The 21,218-nt window shown below is 44.6% G+C and overlaps 1 protein-coding gene across 1 annotated transcript in view; it reads right to left on the reverse strand.

Moving 5' to 3' along the window:
* Window positions 1–595: 595 nt before the first annotated feature.
* The window catches only part of LOC311530000 (adenosine deaminase-like), a 36,877-nt gene continuing 16,254 nt past the window's right edge, over window positions 596–21,218 (reverse strand). The window contains exons 3-11 of the mRNA XM_084646299.1: window positions 18,895–19,017; window positions 18,240–18,383; window positions 14,928–15,043; window positions 12,694–12,818; window positions 8,414–8,485; window positions 7,919–8,020; window positions 6,091–6,158; window positions 5,440–5,569; window positions 596–3,798 (exon numbers count right to left, since the gene is read on the reverse strand). Of these exons, the coding sequence (XP_084502425.1) occupies window positions 3,694–3,798; window positions 5,440–5,569; window positions 6,091–6,158; window positions 7,919–8,020; window positions 8,414–8,485; window positions 12,694–12,818; window positions 14,928–15,043; window positions 18,240–18,383; window positions 18,895–19,017 (985 nt within the window). The 3' untranslated portion in view covers window positions 596–3,693. The remainder of the gene's footprint in view (window positions 3,799–5,439; window positions 5,570–6,090; window positions 6,159–7,918; window positions 8,021–8,413; window positions 8,486–12,693; window positions 12,819–14,927; window positions 15,044–18,239; window positions 18,384–18,894; window positions 19,018–21,218) is intronic.

Consider the following 21,218-nt stretch of genomic DNA (forward strand, 5'->3'; position numbering starts at 1 on the left):
CCCCAAAGTTACTGAACAACAACATTTGCCATGTGTACACCCAGGGCCTGATTCTGATCCAAGATGCATCCATTCTATAATGGTGTAACTCCTGTGATTTCAGGGATGCTATTCCCAATTTACATGCCTGCTAAATGGGAGAACAGATCCAACCTGGCCTCTGCTTCCATCCATCCCATCTCCAATTTTTCCCTTCAAGCAACCAGAGCCCAGCTTGTGCCACTCAGATTCCACCAGTGGTTGTGATTGACTGTAGAGGCCCTAGGGATATGGAGGTGAGAGGAAATTTCAAAAGTTACCCATAGAACTACAGTAAGGAAGAATTCACAACATTACTTTTTTGTAGGTCCTGTCAAAATAGCAGCTCGGGATGGTGGACAGAAGGTAGATGTTTTATCTTTAATATTTTGGCAACATGCTATTAGATACTTATATAAAAAAAATGCAGAGCCCATTATCCCCCAGGTTCTAACAATGTGGGTCACATTTGGCTCGAATTATGGTGCAGAATTTGACATTTTCCCTTTAGCTCTTTAAGCAGAAATTATAAATACAATTATTTTTTTGAATATAAAGTTATTTTATTAAACCAGAACAACATTTCACTTAGAGTCTCCAGAATGCAAACAGCTGTTCCTCACAATCTATTTCTGAAGAAAGATTTCCAAACAAAAAAAGATTGTGGATGACAATGTTAGAACCATTCTTAAAACTGACAACTTATCATTAGCTTTAAAAAAATAAAATAATTCATTTATATATTTGTGTATACACACACAAAGTATTTAAGAGAAGAGCATTTTGTATTCATTTATAAAAAAAATCAAGCCCATCACTGGCTTGCTGATGTCTGAAATCAGAGCAGGAAATCCCAGCCGTCTTCCAATGTCTAGGAGAATGGTGAATGTAGCCCTTTATCAAAGGCAACTTTTTGGTGTTGGTAACTTTGGGGTCCAGGTCTCTGCAGCCACTTGTGATACTGGAGTTCTCCCTACTCCCTGCCCCCCAGTTTCCTCAGCTCTGTTTACAAACTCTTAGGTAAAAGTATCTGAAACCTACTGTCAACCAAATATGTAATCATTTCTTTGCATAAAAAGGAGAACAGTGTCATAATGCACCAAAATGGCATTGGAATTATGTTAATATTTTCTTTGTAAATTCTCAAACATACTAAAGACAGGACTTCCAGCAAGAATTCTGCTAAGTACCTTCTGAAACACTTGTGGCACCCGGGACATTTAACAATATATTGGACCTTAGCTCATTAGTTTATTCTCTTAGTTCTACTAATAGTGCCTGAAGGTTACCTTAGGTCGGAAAGACTGAACATAGAAGTTAACCACATTTTAAAGAATCTTAAAAAAAAAAAAATAGACTAGAGTAAGAACAAAATTCAGCCCCTGGGAGTTTGACTCACATGCAAAGTGCAGAATGCTGGAGGGGAGAATCTGAGAGGAGAATTTTGTCCTGAAATTGTAAAGATGTGCACTAACTTTATATGTACATGCAGCAAACCTCTGGAGGCCTCTGGGCTCCCCAAACAGACCCCCAGGTGTCCTGAAGCCAAGCTATATGCTCTCATCTGCAATGACATTTTGAGGATTTAAGGTTTTGTGACACAGGTTTTTTTGTTTTTGTTTTTTAAATAAATGAAAAAAAGTACAAAATAATTGTTAAATTAAAAAAAAAAGTTCCTGTATTTCTGCAACCAGAAAGCCTAAGTGCAACCACTGCTGCATTTTCCATCTTGTTATTAGTCCCCATTTACAATACAAAATAAATGTTGTTTACATACAGTTATGGCCAAACTGTGTTTTAACGCTGTCTTTTCTAGCCATACACACAAGAATAAACTAGTTATTTAGGTATCTACCAGTGTCAGAAGCAGGTTCTCTCATAGGATTATAACATGCACACTACAACTAGGTGAATAATGGATTTTTTCAGTTCACTGGCCATTCTGAGAAAATTCAAAAAAATTCATTTTGGGTTGAATTGAACACAAGTATTTTTAAAAAAAAATTTGGTGAATCAAAAAGTTGAAAAGTCAAGTTGAAGCAAAAGGTTTAATTCCAACATGACATTTTTGAATTTGGGGCATCTGTCAAAAGCAAAGAAGAAATCATGAAATGCCGGGTGGAGATTGAGGGGAGGATGACCACCTCACTTACCTTTAGCCCAGTGGTGGGAGACCTGAGTTCAGTTCCCCCTCTGTCAAATGTGGAAAAGGAATTTGAATAGGTCTCCCTGCACTGCAGCAAAGTGCCCTACCCATCCGGATATAGAGTCATTCTCACTTACGTTCAATGTCTTTATGAATGACTATGAACTGCCACTTTGAATGTCAATGAAGAGTCACTGGACTAGGAATAAAGTGAAAATGACTTGATAGTCTGGTTGTTAGTGCGCTCACCTAGTATGTTGACCCAAGTTGAAGTACCAGCTCTAACAACTATTTAATTATTTATATACAGAACAGCTTTCACAGGCAAGACAGAGAAAGCCCCACACCAGAATATCCCATAGCCCAGTGGGTAGGGCCATCTCCTGCAATGTGTGAGACCCATGTTCAATTCTTTCTTCCTCATCAGGCAGAGAGCGGAACTGAACGGGGGTCTCCCATAGCCCAGAAGAGTAGGTGTGTCAGGGTCAGATCTGAAAAAACCTGACCCTCTGGGTTGAGCATGCTGACAAGTTGCAATACCTCCCACTTTGCAGCACACTCAGAGCGACGAGGTGAGGGCAGCTGGCAGAGAGGGACATGCAGGCACCACCATGGGCACGAGGTGGCCAGAGAGGAGGAGTCGGGAGTGGGAAACTCCTACCAGGCCGAGCCCTAAGAACAAGGTGGTGGTGGTGATGATGCAGGTGGGGATTGGTTCAGGAGGTCCGTTCTGAAAAAGACTTGACACTTTCAGGTCAGCTGTGCTCAGCTTGGGTTCTGGTCCAGTCAGGTCTTATCAGTAGGCCTGAGCAGCTCTCCCCAGGACAGTACCCTAACCAATGGGCTAAAGCCTGTAAAAGGGAGGTCCTCCCTGGCCTCTGCACACTAGACAAATGGCCAAATTCAAAACATTTTGGAGTTAGGTCACTGGCATTTTCAGATTGTACTCAGCAAATGCAAGAGAAATTCGCGAATGGCTCTGGGGTGACTAAAGCTGCATTTTTTGGCAAATAAATTATTTGCTGAAACAATTTCACCCAGTTTGAAGCACACGAGCAAGATGGGGAAAAAACTGTCTTCTACCATGGTTAGACCACAGCCGCAGCTCAACATGATTACTTCTGTAGTGCAAAGGGGGACTAAGGTAGATCAGCAAGGGAACTAGAGCACCAAAAAGTCACATCAAAATGTTACCACCACCACAAAGAAAGAGGGCCTTATTTTGCTCTCACTTACACCAGGATGTAAAACTGGCATAAGCCACAATGGAATTATGCCAGAAAACTCCACCTGTACATTTGTGAGTCAGAAATCTAGGAAATCAGATATCTATTTAGTATGTGGGTGCTGTATGTAGGTATATACGGTAGGAACCATGGAAATACTGCTTTATAGTGTATGCCTCGGACTGTAAAGGTCAGCAAAGTAATACCCTGGCACCTCCTCCCCAAATGCTCCCACTAAAACAAAGAGGAGTCGAGCACACATGGGGAGAGGTGACTGCAACCTGCCGGCTGGTAGAAGCAGGATTAGGATGGGTTGTCTGGGACCATCCCGTAGGCTTCATACAGCTTACTGAGAAGCTCGTTCTTTTCTTTCTCAGGCAGGAAGCTGGACTTAGCTGCGTTGATGTTCTGGGAGGAAAAGAAGAAGAAAGACTGAGATAGCTGGGTAATACCCACAGGGAGTGTGGGGTCGTAGGTGCACAAATCTTTGTGCATCAGTGAGTGTGAGCTAGTGAGTTGGTGTAAGTCAAATGACACTTTTGTTAGCACTGCTACTCTTGAGCTCTTTTCAGCAGCCTCAGTTTTCAAAGGAACCTGCTCCTACTCAGGATCTGTAATGGGCTTAAAAAAAAGCAGGAGATAAACAATGTGTCTTAAATTCCTTTATCGGGTTCCAGGATGTGCAGTTTAGAGGCCTGATCCAAAGCCTATTAAAGTCAAGGGAAAGACTCTCATTGACTTCAATGAGTTTTGGATCAGGCCCTGCCTGATATGCTGCTGTTGTAACAAAGTTCACTACTGGCTTCCCTTAACAATTTACAAAAATGTCTCTCTCCCCTTAATTTATAAGCTTCCTTTCATTAAACAGAAAGGAACAGCTCGTCTTCTGCAGGAGCCTGCAGCAAAACTGCCCATGGATTTAACGGTATAAAGATCAGAGCTTTCTACAGCTGGAAGGAAGAACTAACACATAAGTCTACTCTCCAGGAAGACAGACTCTTGCTCCTTAAATGAGTCCCCTGATACAGGCCCAGTGCTTTCTCCTGCACAGCTGCATTCTGCAAATTCATCTTCAACACACAGAAAGGAAATCAACTGGTCTCCAACATATGGTAGGATGCATGAATGCCTGGACAGTACATATCTCCTTTCAACCCAGTGCACCTCTAATGGTGAAACAGGAAAGCATCAGAGGTTACCCACAAAGAAGTGAAACTCTATCAGACTAGTTTCAGAGTGGTAGCCGTGTTAGTCTGTATCAGTAAAAACAATAAGGAGTCCTTAGTCTCTAAGGTGCCACAAGGACCCCTCATTGTTTTTGTTCTATCAGACTATTTTTCTGTCCCTTTATCTTAGGTACAAGGCAGATGAAAAACAGAATTATTAGGTTTTCAGGACACTGTCATATTTGCATGCAGATTGGCATGAGCAGACACCATGTGACCCTATAAGTAATGGCAAAAGCAAATGGCCACTTTGTAACCAAATGGTTTGCTGCATAGCAGTTACATTGGGCTAACTGCAGGCTCCCATTGAACACACACACATGTACACATTTTTGCACATGTGATCACAGTCAAATACACAGGGAAGGGCAGCGAGCAACCTGCGACCAACATCCCCACCTTCTGTTGCTCAATTCCAGTCTGAGGAACTATTCAGGGAACAATTTTCATCTTGACTCATCCTTAGTAAAGTTCCATGCAGCAAGCTAGTCAAGTGTGCTGCATCTTTGCAGATCCTGGTCTAAACACCCATAGAACTTATACTCTGTTTTCGGCATTCATTCCAGATGGCCATTTGTATGCGTCATGATGACTCCGTGCTGGCCAGCGCCCCTTCACCCCCACCAGCTGAAGCGGACTCAGAAAAAACCTCATCTTATCTGCTGTTGTGCCCCCACATAATTCAGCTTTTTCTCCCCACAGTTTTAACTCCGCTGAACTCTCTTCCGGTTTCATGTTTAAAAATGAGATTTATCTCAGAAAAAAATGGATCATGTTAGGCTCCAACACGTGGCTTTGCACAGAACATCCCAAGACAACTTACCACTCTCTTCAACTCCTCTTCAGTGAAGTCCAGGAACTGCTTAGCTATTTTGTAATCAGTCTCAATTGCAGAATGAAAAATGAGCGGGTCATCAGAGTTCAGGGAGTAATTGGCTTTATCATTCATAAACCTGGGAAAACAGAATTTAAAGTTGGACAAATATTAGAGTTTGCATAGTTTGTGTTTTTCCAAGTATAAAATACACTAAAAAAACCCCACAGCTTGCAACCCAATTTGGCTATTTGTATCCAGCTAAATAAACAAATTCCTATCAAAGCTGTAGTTTGCATTGCAAAACTTCACATTGCTATTCCCACCCTACTTTTTAAATGCAACAACAAATCATTTGTTGGACGGATGTTCGAAGTGTCTGACCCCACTACCCACTCCAGAGCCAGACAGCACTGCACTGCAATCCAGGGCTTAGCCCCTTGTCAGCTCAAAGCAGGGGCCTGAGGCGGGCAGAAAGCTCTCTCTAAGGATAAAAATCTATCGGCATATTTGTAACAGTGCCTCTGAACTGGTCCCTTAGCTGATGCACAATACTCTGACAAGTGGTTAGAACTTGCTTCTCACGTGAAGTAATAAAGCAGCTATACATAACTGAAGTCTGAGTTAGTTACTTGAAAATAATACATTTAAACGTCTTACTGAATTACTGGGTGTTTCCCAAAATCTGGATCACATGCTCCGGTGAGGATACTGGACCAAGGACAGGCCTATATGTGTACGGAAAAAAAAAGGCAGAGTCAGTCTCTTCCATAATACTGCTGCACACAGATTCCAAAGCTCTCCAGGAAGGGGCTGGGCCTGAAAAGCACCATTTACAGTTACAGCTCTGTGAAAACAATAATGACCATTAAATCTCAGCCTCCGCAACAAGCATTTACCCCCATGCCTGCTGGATATAAACATTTTTGAGCTCTTTTATTTTCCGGCTATGTGTTTCTGCCCAAGCACAGAAGCCCCCATCATTCCCATCCCACCTCTCCCTCCCACCCCACCCCAGCCATTCTTCTAGAACAGCCCGCATCAGAGGGAGCAGTGACCTATGACTGCCATATATAAAGAAAAGCCTGGCTAGGAGAGCAACCACAGCCATCTGCTCAGGACGCTTTTACAGCAGACCCTCGTAGTTACAGACACCTCAGGAATGGAGATTACCTGTAACTCTGAAATGTCCATCACTCTGAACAAGACCTTAGGGACTTCAACCACTGGTGGGGTTGGAGCTGCAGCCCCAGGGAAGGGGGTTTTAAGGCTCTGTGTGTGGGGGGGGGGCGTGGTTTGAAGGGTCAGGGCTTCTGACCCTTGGGAGCACCAGGGCTCAGAACTTTAGATTTGGGGAGAACGCTGGGGCTCCAGTTCCCTGGCTCCGCTCCCGGTTTCAGCCTTGCAGGGGGTGCCTGGGCTCAGGGCTTTAGCCCTGCAGCTCTGTTCCCGGCTTCTGCCCCGCAGGGGGTGCCAGGGCTCCCCATGGCTCTGTTCCCCATTTCAGCAGGGCGGCGGGTGCTGGGGCTCTAGCTCCAGGGGGAGTGCTGGGGCTGAAGCCAGGAAAGGAGCCATGGGGCTGAAGCCCTGAGCCCTGGTGCTCCCAAGAGTCAGAAGCCCTGATACCCACCCCCTGCCTGGAGCCCTGACCCCCCCTCACCCTGCGGCTGCAGCCCTAACCATCCGCCCCCGGGCTGAAGCCCCGAGTCCTAGGGCTAAAGTGAGTCAGTAAAGTATTTGCTTTTTGTGCATGCGTGTCTCTGCTGCTGCCTGATTACTTCCAGTTCCAAAGGGTGTCCGGTTGGCCAGTGAGCCCGTAACTCTGCTGTTTGTATCTTTGAGGTTCTACTGTACTAGTTAGTATACACTAAGGGTCCAGACTGGGTTTTGTTCTTTTGCACATCTGAGGAAGACATGCTCCCAAAGCTGGGACCTTTTAGAACCACCAGGTTCTTCAACATCTCACCTGCCACCACTCTCCAGCCTGTGACTCCTGTGAGCCTAACACCATGGCCACTCATCCTCTGCCTGGGAAGGGGTAAAGGCATCGGTCTACTCAGAGAGCTGGTGCTGTTCCAAGCATCCACTGAAGATGGACTAGATAATACAGGCTCCCTTTCCCCAAGGCTGAGCATGACGTGACCTCTGGCACTCAGCATAGAGAAGGATCCAGACTTGTATCCCCTTGGTGACATCGCATTTCTGCTCAACAGCCCAGTTAGCAACATGCTGGAGCCTTGTATGTCTGGTTTCCACGAAGCACCTCAGCTAAATTCAAACTGTGGTGTGGAGAGCTGATTTCACTCTAAACGCTGTTAGTACTTGGACTCCAGGTGGCAGCAATTTCACCCCTATAGTAAAGGCATTTACGTCCATGTTCATTGTTCAAAGTGCTGACTTGTCATGCAACCCAAGAGCTGATCTCTCACTCTCAGACGGAACAAGATGATGGTTACACAACTGCCACCCCTGCAGAATTAGTCATTACCTCAAAATGCATCTTCCTACCCAACAGCTCCCTATAAAGGGCTGGGTCTTCCAGGACATGGTAGCCGTGGCCAATCCGCTCGGTCTTCAGAACATTGATTGCCTGTAGAGAATAGAAAACATGTAAAGTCTCTCTTAGCTCTGTGCAAGGGCCTGACTCCTGCTCCCCAGAGGATCAGGCAAGCTCACAGGAGCTCCTGAGCCCTCCAAGCCCCAAACCAGGACTCCAATCCACTCCTGCATGCAGGACATGGGGGCCCAGTTCCTAGGAGAGCCTGCTCCTTCCAAGTGCTATATGAGGCTCAATCTCTGGCTCCCTCTTTGTATGATGCACAGGCTCTGCTCCCTTAGAGCAATGGGGGGATTTGGTTCCAAGGGGCTATTGAGTGATGGGCCAGGATTTGGCCCTAGCTACCTTTGTCCCCTGCATTACAATACAGAGTATTTTGCAGCTCTGCTGTAACTTATTCCACTGCCCTGCGCTGGGGTTTCTTACCTCCTTGATGACAGACGGTGCCCCAACCTCCCCAGCGTGGACAGTGCGATGAATGCCACATCTTTCAGCTTCCTGGAAAAGCCCACATGAAGCAAAGAGTGAAAACGCTGCTGTGGGTTTGGGGAGGCACAGAGGCGGGGCAGGTGGGGGAAGGGATGTGAACAAACTATCAGGACAGCAACCCCACCACCGACTACTCTCTGCCTTCAAGACAGAGCGAATGCTTTCAACAGACCATTAGGCTGAGAGCTCCAACCCCAGGGGTAACGACTGTGGAGCAACACAATCAAAAGAAGAAGAAAATCAATTACCAATCTCAGACAGCGTAGGAGCTGGGTAGGTGAGTGTCTGGGAAGCCCAGCCAGCACTAGGGAATGAAAGCAAATTCATTCCCTACTGCTGGCTATGTGTAGCTATGAATGATGTTCTCAAACAACATTTTTTTTTTTTTTTTTTTTTAAAACAGATCATTGACTCTGAGAAGGCAATGATGTAGGAATTAAGGCTGGGCTAGCAGGCCAGTTGCCAGTTATTCACAGCCCACATGCAGCGAGTTCGGTGAGTCTCAGTCCAGTCCCTGATGTCCACATCACACAAACACCCCAACAACTACCGTACAACTGTCTCTCTTGCTGGCAGTCTCAGCAGACAGGCCAAGGACTAACTGAGCCATGGAGATGGTCCTCCCTGCGAGGCACGCTGGCTGAGGTGACATGGCGGGGGGGAGTTCCCACTGCTGTGACCTGTGCCTTACCTGTTCAGGGCCTGCTGTCTAGGGGGGCTCTTAGCCTGGCACCTTTCATCAGTGACAAAACAGGATTCTATGGATCTGGGAAATCCCAAACCCCAATGTCCTGGGCACGTGAATGGGCACTGAGCAGATGTTATAGGGATCTTACCAGAGGCAGCATGCACGTGCACACACCCCCTTCAGGAGGTTCCTGTTTTGTATTACTGAATTTTTCAGGTGCTTTGTGAATTTTCCACTTAGTTTGCAGCCACTGCATATCCAGGCTCTGCTCTGAACTACTGGGTAAGACACGGCTCCGCTTGGCATGTTAATACGAAAAGCCCTAGATGAGTCTACTTGAAACTAAATCGAGACTCCCTGTGTTTGCAGTGATAGCTTTGTTTTAACACACACTTGTCACATGTCCTGCATAGAACAGGGACTCAGACAGTTACCCCGAAGGCTGACCATTCAGTCAGGGCTAAGCTTACCAGTCTTTCCCTTCACACTGGCCTTTCATTTGTGTCAGAAACTGCTAATTTGGGGAGTTCCAAGGATGAACAGATTAATCCAACCCTCCCTCCTCCCCCCAATATCTATGGAATGATCCAGAGGGCTTTGGATTGGGCTTTGAACTATCAGAGTGCAACGCTTCTCCTACTGATCCCGAAGACTGATTAAGTAAGAGTTAATGAGAGTTTTGCCATTGACTTCAATGAAGCATGACAAGGCCTTCAGGTTAGGGCTCCGAGCAACGAGTTTGACAGAACCCAGAGTCAACAATTTAAAAGACAGAAGATTCCAAGCTCTGGCAAAACTCCTGCTGAAGTCTATGGGAGCTCTGACTGTGTCAGAACTGCAGCAGGTGGCTCTGAAGCCAGAGGTCTTAAAGATAAACAAAGATTTGATTTAAACACTATTTTGTTTCCAACGTGTGTTAAACGCACAGGCCAGCTCTTGGGGCACTCACACCCAGAGCGAGTCTCTCTGCCTGCCCAATTCCCATTATTTTGCCAGCTCGCTTTACCAAGGTCACGTGCATGAAGCAAATTAACTTGATCTGCAGCTTGCAGGAGGATTTTTCAGAGAAAACAACTATGTTTATCTCCTCTAACGTCTGTGATCAAAGAGTGGCACGGTCTGGGGGTCAGGGGTGGCATACTGCACAGAGACAATAGCAAAGACAACTGGTTCTGCTGCTTTCCAAGATTCTACCTCCAACCCCACATGGCACCTTCCATTCCATCAGTTCCACTTACTAGCTCTTAATGAAAGAGCAGATGTGTCTGCTCGCTTTTATTGTTCATTTATGTATCCCTCTTTGGTGCACTATACAGATTAGAAAACAGCGAGATGGGCAGGAATTTCTGTGGGTGTGGGGGTGTGCACTGGGGAAGCCAGAAATCTCTCCCATACCTCCATTCTCAGGGTATGTCTACACCACAATCACAGGCACGACTGGAGCTCGGGCAGACATACGGGAGTAGATTTAATCTAGCTAGCTCAGGTTCCAGAGCAGTGAAGCTGCAGCAGTGCATGCTTCAGTGTGGGGTAGCTGCCCAAGAATTACACAGGGTTACAGACAGGTCTGCACAGAAGCACGTGCTCTCACACCTTCACTGCTCCTCGATCTGAGATAGCTGGATTAAAGCTTAGCTCAGGTATGTCTACATGAACTGCAATCACACCCCTTGATTGCTATATAGACGTCCCCTCCAAACAGCCTCCTCTGACTCTAAATAACCCAGAACTTCCCAACCAAGGAGACAATCCATTCCTCTCTGCATGCTTCTTTGGTTTAGAACATCACTTACCTAGGACTTTAGCATGAGCTAATTATCTAGAGTCACAGCTTCAAGATCTTTACATGGCTTCCCATGATCTCCCCACAACCTACTGCAGGCAAGTCACAGACAGAACTCTCCCAACTATCCCCAATTGTAGTGAGAGTCATTGACTTCTCCCAGCCAGAGTTTAAATGGCAACACAACTGAAAACTGGGAACGCCAGTGCAAAGGCAGACATCGGATCCCTTCATCATAAGCCTCTCATTTCATAAGTCATATTATCCATGTTACTGTTGACGCGTGAAGCTCTAGTGTGAGGGCAATTTAGAAAGAGAGCATTCTACTCTCATGCCAGCTGAGAAAGCCTGACAAATTGGAGCTTTTGTTCCTTCCGTGTTTCTCTGAGTCTGAATGAGATGCTGGCTTTCAGACAAGAACAATTCAAATCCTTTGGGTTGAGAAATTTGGACTTTGAGACCTCACGCATAGGCAAGCTAGATATTAATTGACTTTCCATCTTGTTTTATTTGCCTTTAAAATACCTGGATGTAACGTGATAAGCAACTAATTGATTCGTCTTGTATAATGCAAGTATAACAGTTGCACAAGATGAAGGTACAGCTGCTTGATTAGTGCTCATGACAAGGAACTTCAGCATGTTAGAAAGGATAAGAAACTGCTACGCAAGTAATATCTTATCAATAAGTGCTTAATGGAAAGATGATAGCAAGTGAGAAACTGCATAGATTTCAAAAATGGCACTGGGCATTTATGCAAGGAGACACCGATAATGAAAGTACAGAAGTTCAGGGCCATGCAAAACAAAGTATATTTCTTCCATACTCTTCCCCTCACCCTCAAGTTTTTGCTTGCACATTAGGACATTTGTAATGATTCCCATGACAACCACAGATGGCAGTCGGACTGTTAACTACAACAGTAAACCCCTGAGATATCCCTGATTCTACCTCAACCAATCACCTGACACCCAGCACGATTTTTAAATCCAGTGTCCTCTCAGGCTGGGTTCCTGAGCACCCTCAGCTCCCACTGACCTATGCCAATCACGTAACTTCTTAAAATACAAACACCCCTAGAGTCCTAAAATCCTTATATACAGATGGGAGATATTTGCATGGGGCTTCCTTTTTAAGCTACAGTAAAGTAACACTGTCTAGTTAAAAAGAATACATTTCAGGAAAGAAATCTTCTCCAATACCATCATCTTAGTTTATTACAATGGAAAAAAAATTTGAACATATGTTTACACTGTTTATCTGATTGATTTAGTTTTTGCATTTTACTCAGCTGGAGACAGTGAAGAGGGACTAGCCAGTTTCATGTCTGGTATGGAGTTCTGATCCTGTAAAACAACATAAGCAGGCAGCCCTATGCAGATTCACTGGAGCGCCCAGGCAGATCTGAATGCAGGATCATTTTACCATCCATTTCACTTTGTGGCTCTGTGCACTAGCTCAGTGCTGCAGAACCAAGGCTGTGAACGCAGCTGGGACACATTTAAATAAAAACATCTCTTTATACTTAAATTATGGATATGCTCTATTAGTAATTTAAAAACCAAATTAAAAGTAATATTTCTACTATGCCAATAAAACACTTCTAGTAATTTTAAGACATGTATAAAAGTCTTACAGGCCACTTTGGATCTGAACTACTTGCCAGATCCCCTTTGTACTGTGCGGTTTCTGCACTAACCAGAAAGAAATTGATACAAGATTTTTCGAGAAGCTCATTGAACAAACCTCATAAGCCTTCCTATGCTCTGGGAAGGTCTCAGCCACCAACAACTCATCCCCAGCCAGGTCTATGGCAACCACCGTATTGTTCCGGTATTTCTTACACAGCTCCACCACCTCCAATGACCAGCCTGGAACGAAGAGCAGCAGGATTTAAGAAAAAACATCCCTGAGCTCTTGTCTGAACAGATGTGGTTGTTCACATGAATACAAAAATTTAGTTCATTTGCCTTCTGGGATTCTTCCCTGAGTTTGAAGCCCTATAAAAGCAACAAAACCCTAGAGCCAGATTTACAGACCAGAGTCACAGCCCCACTAACAAGTGAGCTCACTGCCTGTAAAGTTGGTAGGCATGACAGGTTTTAGCCCTGGTTATTAGGCCTTCCAAGGGGGAGCCCTTCATCATTACCATTACAGCCCTTGACAAGAGCAAAACTCCATGAGTCAGCCCCAGTAGATTGTATTACGTTGTGACTTTGCACTTTAGAATGTATGTGCCTGACTACATAGTAAAGGAAGAACTCCCAGCTCCAAGTCCCTGCTTTCTCATTATCACAGTACCCATAGAATGCTTTGCTTCGCAGGGCAATGCTTTGTGCAGAGCTGAAAGCAGAAGGGGCTTTTCTAGTAACAGGAATCAAGAGGGGGCCACAGCTGGGCTGGGGGAGGAGGGGGTTTGGGCTGGGGGGTGGGGGCATGGCTGGGCTCTGGATGGTGGGAGGGATTGTAGGTGTCTGGTACTCTTGATTGGGCTTTGGGGGCGGGGGGAAGGGAGCAGAGAAACTGGAACTGGGTGTCATAGGGTTTTCTTTAACTCTCTAATCCTGGGGGAATTTTTGTGTTGGTCTGTATTGTTACAGACATACTTGCTGACAGGTATTTTGAAATAAGTTACCAAAATAATTGAAACTGGTGTGATTATGTAGTGTTATTTTGATAAATAAAATTTGCAGAATTTTAAAATATTGTGCACAGAATTTAATTTTTTAGTGCAGAATGCCCCCAGGAGTATAAAATGCAGATAGGCACCTAGTGGGATTTTCAAAAATGTTCAGGCACCTTTCGAAATCCCACTAGGCGCCAGGCTGCATTTTCAGGCACCTACATACATTTTAAATTTTGCCCTTTAGTGAATGTGGCTTAGTGTATTTCACCTGTTTTTTGGACCTGGTCCTGCATAGAGTATGGAAACAACAGGTTATTTAGTTAGCCCTCATCATGACCAGACAATGGAAGTGCAGTCATTGTATAATTGTTCTCCTTGCCCATGGAATGTTTCCAATTTGAGCATCTACTCTGCAGCTTTACCTGAATTATTGGCAGGTACCTTTGTTACTGCTTTTAACTGCTGATCATTTTTGTTCTACACTGTGCTTTGGAATGCTGGGAACAGCAATAGAGGATAAACATTTCCAACGCCACCCTCCAACGGAGCCCAGAAATTAGTTTCATTCTCAACTAGGAGTTCAAGTTTCCCCATCTTTATCATGGAAGGGAATAATACTGAATGAGGTTCTAGTATGGACTGAAGCAGTGTATTTCGAGGGCTTGGTTTGTTTAATACCAGAATTAGAAGAAGACACATTATACATGGTCTTTCAATTCATAACTAATAGTCTCTTCACAAGAAACCTGTCTGCCCTGAATCCCAGTTATAAAGAACAATCTCTGAACCAGACCACTTCTCCTCGAACCCCAGCTGGAGCGGTCCTGTGTCAGTCTACCTAGATCTTGGTTTTTATTTTAAAGCTAGCTGCAGGAAATGGAAATGAACGACACACACTCCACTTAACCTCTATTTTGCACCTCTAAGAGATGTTGCTATTCATCTGATACGCCAGAGCATGTACCCTACCCCATAAAGCGGCTTAGACTAACCTGAGCACAACTCTAAGCTGGTTAGAAACTGCTTTCTGCAGAAATAGGGAAAACTGAGCTGGTACCTTTCAATCTTGAGACTGGGGAGATGTCAGATTTAGCCCCCCCCAGAGAGAAAAGACCTGGAAATCACTGAGTGGGTATGAAGAGTGTCTTCTCCCTCCGTCTCTCTCTTCCACCAGCACCTACATGGGAAATAGCCATCACTTTCCCACGGCACTGAGACAACATTCAAACCAGAACTGAGCAACTGATGCTTCCCTAACATTTCCCCAAAGGATCGCAATTCAAGGCATTTCACACACCCCTCAAAGGGTCAGGAAAGGAGGGAGCAGAGCAGCAGGTGAACTGTAATACATTACTTGGCATATGGCGCATGCAGCATAGAATAGACCTGGCTTTGATGTTGAAATGCCTTTCTCCATCCTGTAATCCCTGATTAACAAGGTGAACCACTTCATCCGGAGTGAGGTCGCCTCTGTGGGAAGAAAACTTAGAAGTTAGCTAGCAAGCTCGTGAGGTTCGACACCCCAGCAATCCGAGAGTAAGAGAAACTGCTTCCCTAATGTAACATCACTGAGCTGGCTGTATTATTGCTGTATGCTGTAAAATACAGGAGAATCCAAACACTGCCCAACCAATGTGACCACACTGGCATAATGCCAGAAAGCTAAGGGCCACATTTATATATAAAAAAAAGGAGTACACTGCACCCCCTCAGAGCAAGAGGAAGCACGGTCTGCCAGGAACTGTAGTTTCAGGGCCAGATTTAAAAAGGTATTTAGGTCCCTAGTAGCATTTACAAAAGTGTCTAAGCAGGTTAGGCCTCTGACTCCCTTAGGTGCATCTGTGAATCTCCCTTTGCACCTATATGCAGCACTAGCCTCCTTTGTAACTGAGGTCCTCAGTGACCCACATCTGTTTGGAGGGTGAGGGAGGTGGCACGGCAGGGTTGCGTGGGATGCATGTTGGTCTGAGAGATGCACTTTCAAAAACCCCGCGCTAGAGCACCGTATTTCTTTGAGTAAATGAACCAGTTTTCCTCTTCCCCAGCTGGCACTTTTTTTTCCCCTTTTCTTTTTTTTGGCCAGAAAGTCTGATTAAGATGCAGAGCTTTGCACTATCCTGGCAGCAGTGAGCGGTGTGACACAAAAAGCAGCAGAAGCCTCAAACCATGTTTTGTGAGAAATCCCAGAAGTCTCCTTGCAAAGTTCAGTGCTGGTTTACTTAGTGACACACTGTTCTAAAGAGCACAGATGACATAGAAAGACAGACTGAGAGCTACAAGGGCTGCTCCCAAAGGCTCAGCCCACTAACTTTGCTGGCAGAAAATGTTACATTTTGGATGGGGGGTTGGGGTGGGGATGTGTATCTGAACTCTGGTGACTTCTTTAAGGGGGAGCAGCTTAAGCCAAAAATCTAATAGCTATTTCCCCACACAAAGACAAGACAATGCCCCTGGGGCAAGCTGTCCTCAGGAGAGGGCAGCAGATGGAGCAGTTACCGAAAGAACAACATTTTTAGGGGGGGAGGGGGAAGCGGGGGAAGAAAAGCGTATACATGACTATTACTGCATTCCAGATAGAAATAAAAGGTGTGCTGCCCCCCTCTGGTCCTATATAAACAGGGATTGGATTATACATTAACTAACTGAGGTCCGTGCTAGGCTTCTCCTTGCCTGAGCTGAAAACAACAATGGGACCTCACTGATTTGTACGGATGGGGAGATTCATTGCAAATTTCAGTGAACTCAGTAAGAAAAGGAGTACTTGTGGCACCTTAGAGACTAACCCATTTATTTGAGCATAAGCTTTCGTGAGCTACAGCTCACTTCATCGGATGCATACTGTGGAAAGTACAGAAGATCTTTTTATATACACAAAGCATGAAAAAATGGGTGTTTACCACTACAAAAGGTTTTCTCTCTGCCCACCCTACTCTCCTGCTGGTAAAAGCTTATCTAAAGTGATCACTCTCCTTACAATGTGTATGATAATCAAAGTGGGCCATTTCCAGCACAAATCCAGGGTTTAACAAGAACATCTGGGGGGGGGGGGGGCAGGGTAGGAAAAAACAAGGGGAAATAGGTTACCTTGCATGACCCAACACTCTCACAAATCTTGGGAGACAGGCCAGTCCTTGCCTACAGACAGCCCCCCAACCTGAAGCAAATACTCACCAGCAACCACACAACAGAACCACTAACCCAGGAACCTATCCTTGCAACAAAGCCCATTGCCAACTGTGCCCACATATCTATTCAGGGGACACCATCACAGGGCCTAATAACATCAGCCACACTATCAGAGGCTCGTTCACCTGCACATCCACCAATGTGATATATGCCATCATGTGCCAGCAATGCCCCTCTGCCATGTACATTGGTCAAACTGGACAGTCTCTACATAAAAGAATAAATGGACGCAAATCAGATGTCAAGAATTATCACATTCATAAACCAGTCGGAGAACACTTCAATCTCTCTGGTCACGCGATTACAGACATGAAAGTTGCGATATTACAACAGAAAAACTTCAAAACCAGACTCCAGCGAGAGACTGTTGAATTGGAATTCATTTGCAAACTGGATACAATTAACTTAGGCTTGAATAGAGACTGAGAGTGGCTAAGTCATTATGCAAGGTAACCTATTTCCCCCTGTTTTTTCCTACCCCCCCCCCCCGACATTCTTGTTAAACCCTGGATTTGTGCTGGAAATGGCCCACCTTGATTAATATACACATTGTAAGGAGAGTGATCACTTTAGATAAGCTATTAGCAGCAGGAGAGTGGGGTGGGGGAAGAGAAAACCTTTTGTAGTGGTAAACACCCACTTTTTCATGCTTTGTGTGTATAAAAAGATCTTCTATACTTTCCACAGTATGCATCCGATGAAGTGAGCTGTAGCTCACGAAAGCTTATGCTCAAATAAATTGGTTAGTCTCTAAGGTGCCACAAGTACTCCTTTTCTTTTTGCGAATACAGACTAACACGGCTGTTACTCTGAAACCAGTGAACTCAGTGATCACCAAGTGGTGAAAGAACAATTAAAAAATTATATATATATATATATACACACACACACACACGGCATCTCAAAATTTACTTGGTTCATCTACTTCGACAACAGCAGTTTAGTTTTGCTTGTAATCCTCAATAGTTAGCATGCAGAAGCATGTTCTGGAAAAAGATAATCGAGACGTCACTACAGCACTCTGCTATTAAGCCTTTGAGGAAGTGGGAAGACAGGAGAAGGAGCAGTTACCAAAGCACAGATGAAACAGCTACTAGTGTATATCTTTGTTAAGGCATATAAATGTAACCTAAATTGTGCTTTCCAATGCACCTGTATGGATTCAGCTCTACATTTTGTTTAGGAGCAGAACTGCACACGCTAATTTCTATGCACAATTATCAAAATTGTGCTTGCTCACTGGGTAATTACCAGCAAGTGTGTCCAATTAGTTATATGCCTATACAACTACTGTAATTGCAAATGTAAATTAGGCACAAAATTATGCATATAAAACCATGAAAATCTGGCTCTCAAGTTATAGATCCTCCTTATTGTCTGCCGGGAGCAAAACTCTGTTCTCCATTTGCTGGTCAGTGGCTTTCGCGCAGATCTCAGAGTGCTCTGTTGGCACAGTCTTACGCTTTATGGATTCACTTACTCTTCTTGGCCCCATGGAACAGGATGAACTTTGCAGTTGGCTAGGAGGTGAGGGCTGTACCTGACCTCAACATAGATGACACCTTCTTTTGCTTTCATTTCTACAAACTCATAGGCTATTCTTCTCACAGCATCGCGGTCCCCCCTGTACGGAAAAGAACAGGATTAGTCTGATTTATGAGTTCTCAGCAACTTATGGGCTGCTGATCAACAAGATAGGGGAGAGTGGACCTGCTGAGGGTCTGAATGCTTCCCAAGAGGCATCCCCGTCTCACCAGCACATGAAAATTCATCACACACTTAGAGAAATTAGAATGCAAGAGTCCTTTGGCTTGGAAGCGACCTATCTAGAGAGTCATTTAGCTTTTCTCCCTGCATGGTGCCAGGACTGACTGCATCATCTCTAAACCAGCTGGGCAAAAGCCTACTCCCCCACTTCCCAGGAACCAGTGATTTTTTTCAGATAAGCAAATAAAATACCATGATGTTATCAATCATCATTATCATAGTAAAGGGAAATGAATACATTTTGTAGCTTAGAGTCTCCCAAGCAGGCATTCTCAGGACCATTCAAGCCCCAAATCGGCAATTCTAGCTTGCAGATGCCTGAGACCGATAAGAAACTTGCAGTGGTTACCAGGCAATAAGTTACTTACGCAATGGCAGGCATGTAGAGAGCAAACTTTTCTAGAAACTGGGTGAGAGTGAGTGGCTCCGTGTAACTGACATGCTGCAAGAGGTCTTCAACAGTGTCACCAGGGAGCGGAATTCCTCTTTTCCTGGAAATCGATAAACATTTCACTTTTCTATTTCTCCACAGAACAGATACAGCACAGAAAAGAGGTACCTCACATATGTGCCTCTGGAGCCCCACCCAGATAAGAGAGGACTCTGATCTCTATCCCCAAAAACAACAGACCCAGAACTATCCAAAGGAACTGAGCCAAACAGAACCTCTCTTTTCCTGATGCCTTGGTACTTCCTAGTCCTGGAAGCATAAATGACAAATTATTTCAAGAAAGAAATTTCCAGCCCCATTTATATAGGCTCAAGAGCTGCCAAACATCGGATTGCTTTTATCTGAACTGAGCCACGGAACCTTCTTAGGTTTGCCTGTTACTAGTCTCTAAGAGCCAGTCAATCCTTGACCTTTCTGCTGAGGCTGCGAACAATTGTGATGTCGTTTCTCTGACGTGGAAATCTTTACACTGTGAACCAAAGCTGACACCCACAAGCCCCTTCACAGAGAAGCCACCAAAGAGCAACCAGATAGGAAAGCCTTTCCATTGCTACCAAAAGTGGGCTGTATCTGAGCTTGTGAGCTGGAGGGGAAAGGCTCCAGATCTCAGTACCAAGGCCTTGGCCTTCTCCAGTTCCAACAGCCAACTACACAACCTACCTGCAGGAAAATAGCATGACTGATATTGCTCATCTGATCAATGTACACACGTTTTATTGCTCTGTGGTGTAGGAAATCTACACTACATTCAGAGTTCAAAGGCAAAGGCAGTTACCACAGATTAAGACCCTGGCACTCAGCATACATCATTCATTACTGTTAAGGATTACTCTTTCCACATTGCCCTTTCCACTCTGATGACACATCGTTTGTTCAGTTTAAATGACAGACACCTCCAAGCCATGCCCTACATTGAACACTGCCTTTCCTGAGCCCGTGAACAGGCCCTTATCCTATCCTCATTCAAATCCTTCCTGCAGGCCTTTCTCTGTCTATGGTACACTTAACTACAGTGGGCTGGATGCAGGGTAATTTGGGATCGTCTACACATATAAAGATATAAGGCTTAGACACACTAGATTGTGTGGAAGTCAACATATGCACCATAAAAGGTGGATGAGTGCAGTCAAGCCTGACAGAATTCAAACCTGTGCTTTCAGGGAGTCTACGCAGGGATTGCAAACACAAGACTTAGAGCACCAATGCAGAGTCTCTCTCATGTGTCACTACAACATTGCATTATTTGGATGTAGTCAAATTGAGTCAATCACCGCCCAGCAACTTTATTTATTTGCTGTTTGAGCTGTACCAAGCAGTTTTCGTGTCATGATCACTAAGTCATGATCACAAGCAGCATTCTATGCTTGGGGCCAGATTTTCAAAGCAGACTCCTAGACTGCCCCCACAAAATGCTGTCCCTGCACAAAAACCAGCATGCATTTTTGCTCTACCCTGAACTGAGCACTATCTGCTGGGAGGTGCCAACTTCATAGTAGACATGAAAATAGCTCCAGTCACCTCCGTTTTATTCAAGCATGGGGCAGCCCTGAGCTCCTGCCAAGTTGCCAGCACAGTTCCCCCTGGTGGCTGAAGTATGGACACTCCAATCTACCGGAGTCAAGAGAATCCCCCAGCTAACCATAACCCAATCACCCACATTGCCATAAGGAAGTAGAAGAGCTCCAGAGAGTCAGATGTGTCAATGAATCCCTCACATGCACAGGATACCTATCCATACACTGAAATCTTTAACCCACTCCTTTGATCCTACAATATGTATAGATGGGTGAAATCAAGGGGAATTTCTTACACAACATACCAAAGGGGCATCCAGCAATTAATGAGAAGGATTTTCTTGATGCACCTTCTGAAAATTTATCTTGGCTGCATCGCAGAAACTGTTGTATGTTCTGAAGGCACCTTAACCAATTACTGAGAAGTAATTTTTTTCCCATACAAAAATATTTTATCAAATCCTCAAATCCATCCATCTTAGATCATGCCACTTCTATTCCATTTTTACCAGAAATTGCTTTCATGGCTAAAACCTCCTCAACTATGTTGAAGTGTTATTTGTTGGGACATGGGAAAGAACCTGCAAAGGCTGGTTGTTAGATTCAACCTAATCATGATGTTCTTGATCAGAGGGGTTTCTGCCATACTTAAGAAATCTGGCATTGTTTGCCAATGTCCTTTACGTTTAAATAAACGTTCACTCCTGGAAGAAGATTCATGTTTATC

Source organism: Lepidochelys olivacea (assembly GCF_965140295.1).
Source record: "Lepidochelys olivacea isolate rLepOli2 genome assembly, chromosome: 13".
NCBI classification, from domain to species: Eukaryota; Metazoa; Chordata; order Testudines; family Cheloniidae; genus Lepidochelys; species Lepidochelys olivacea.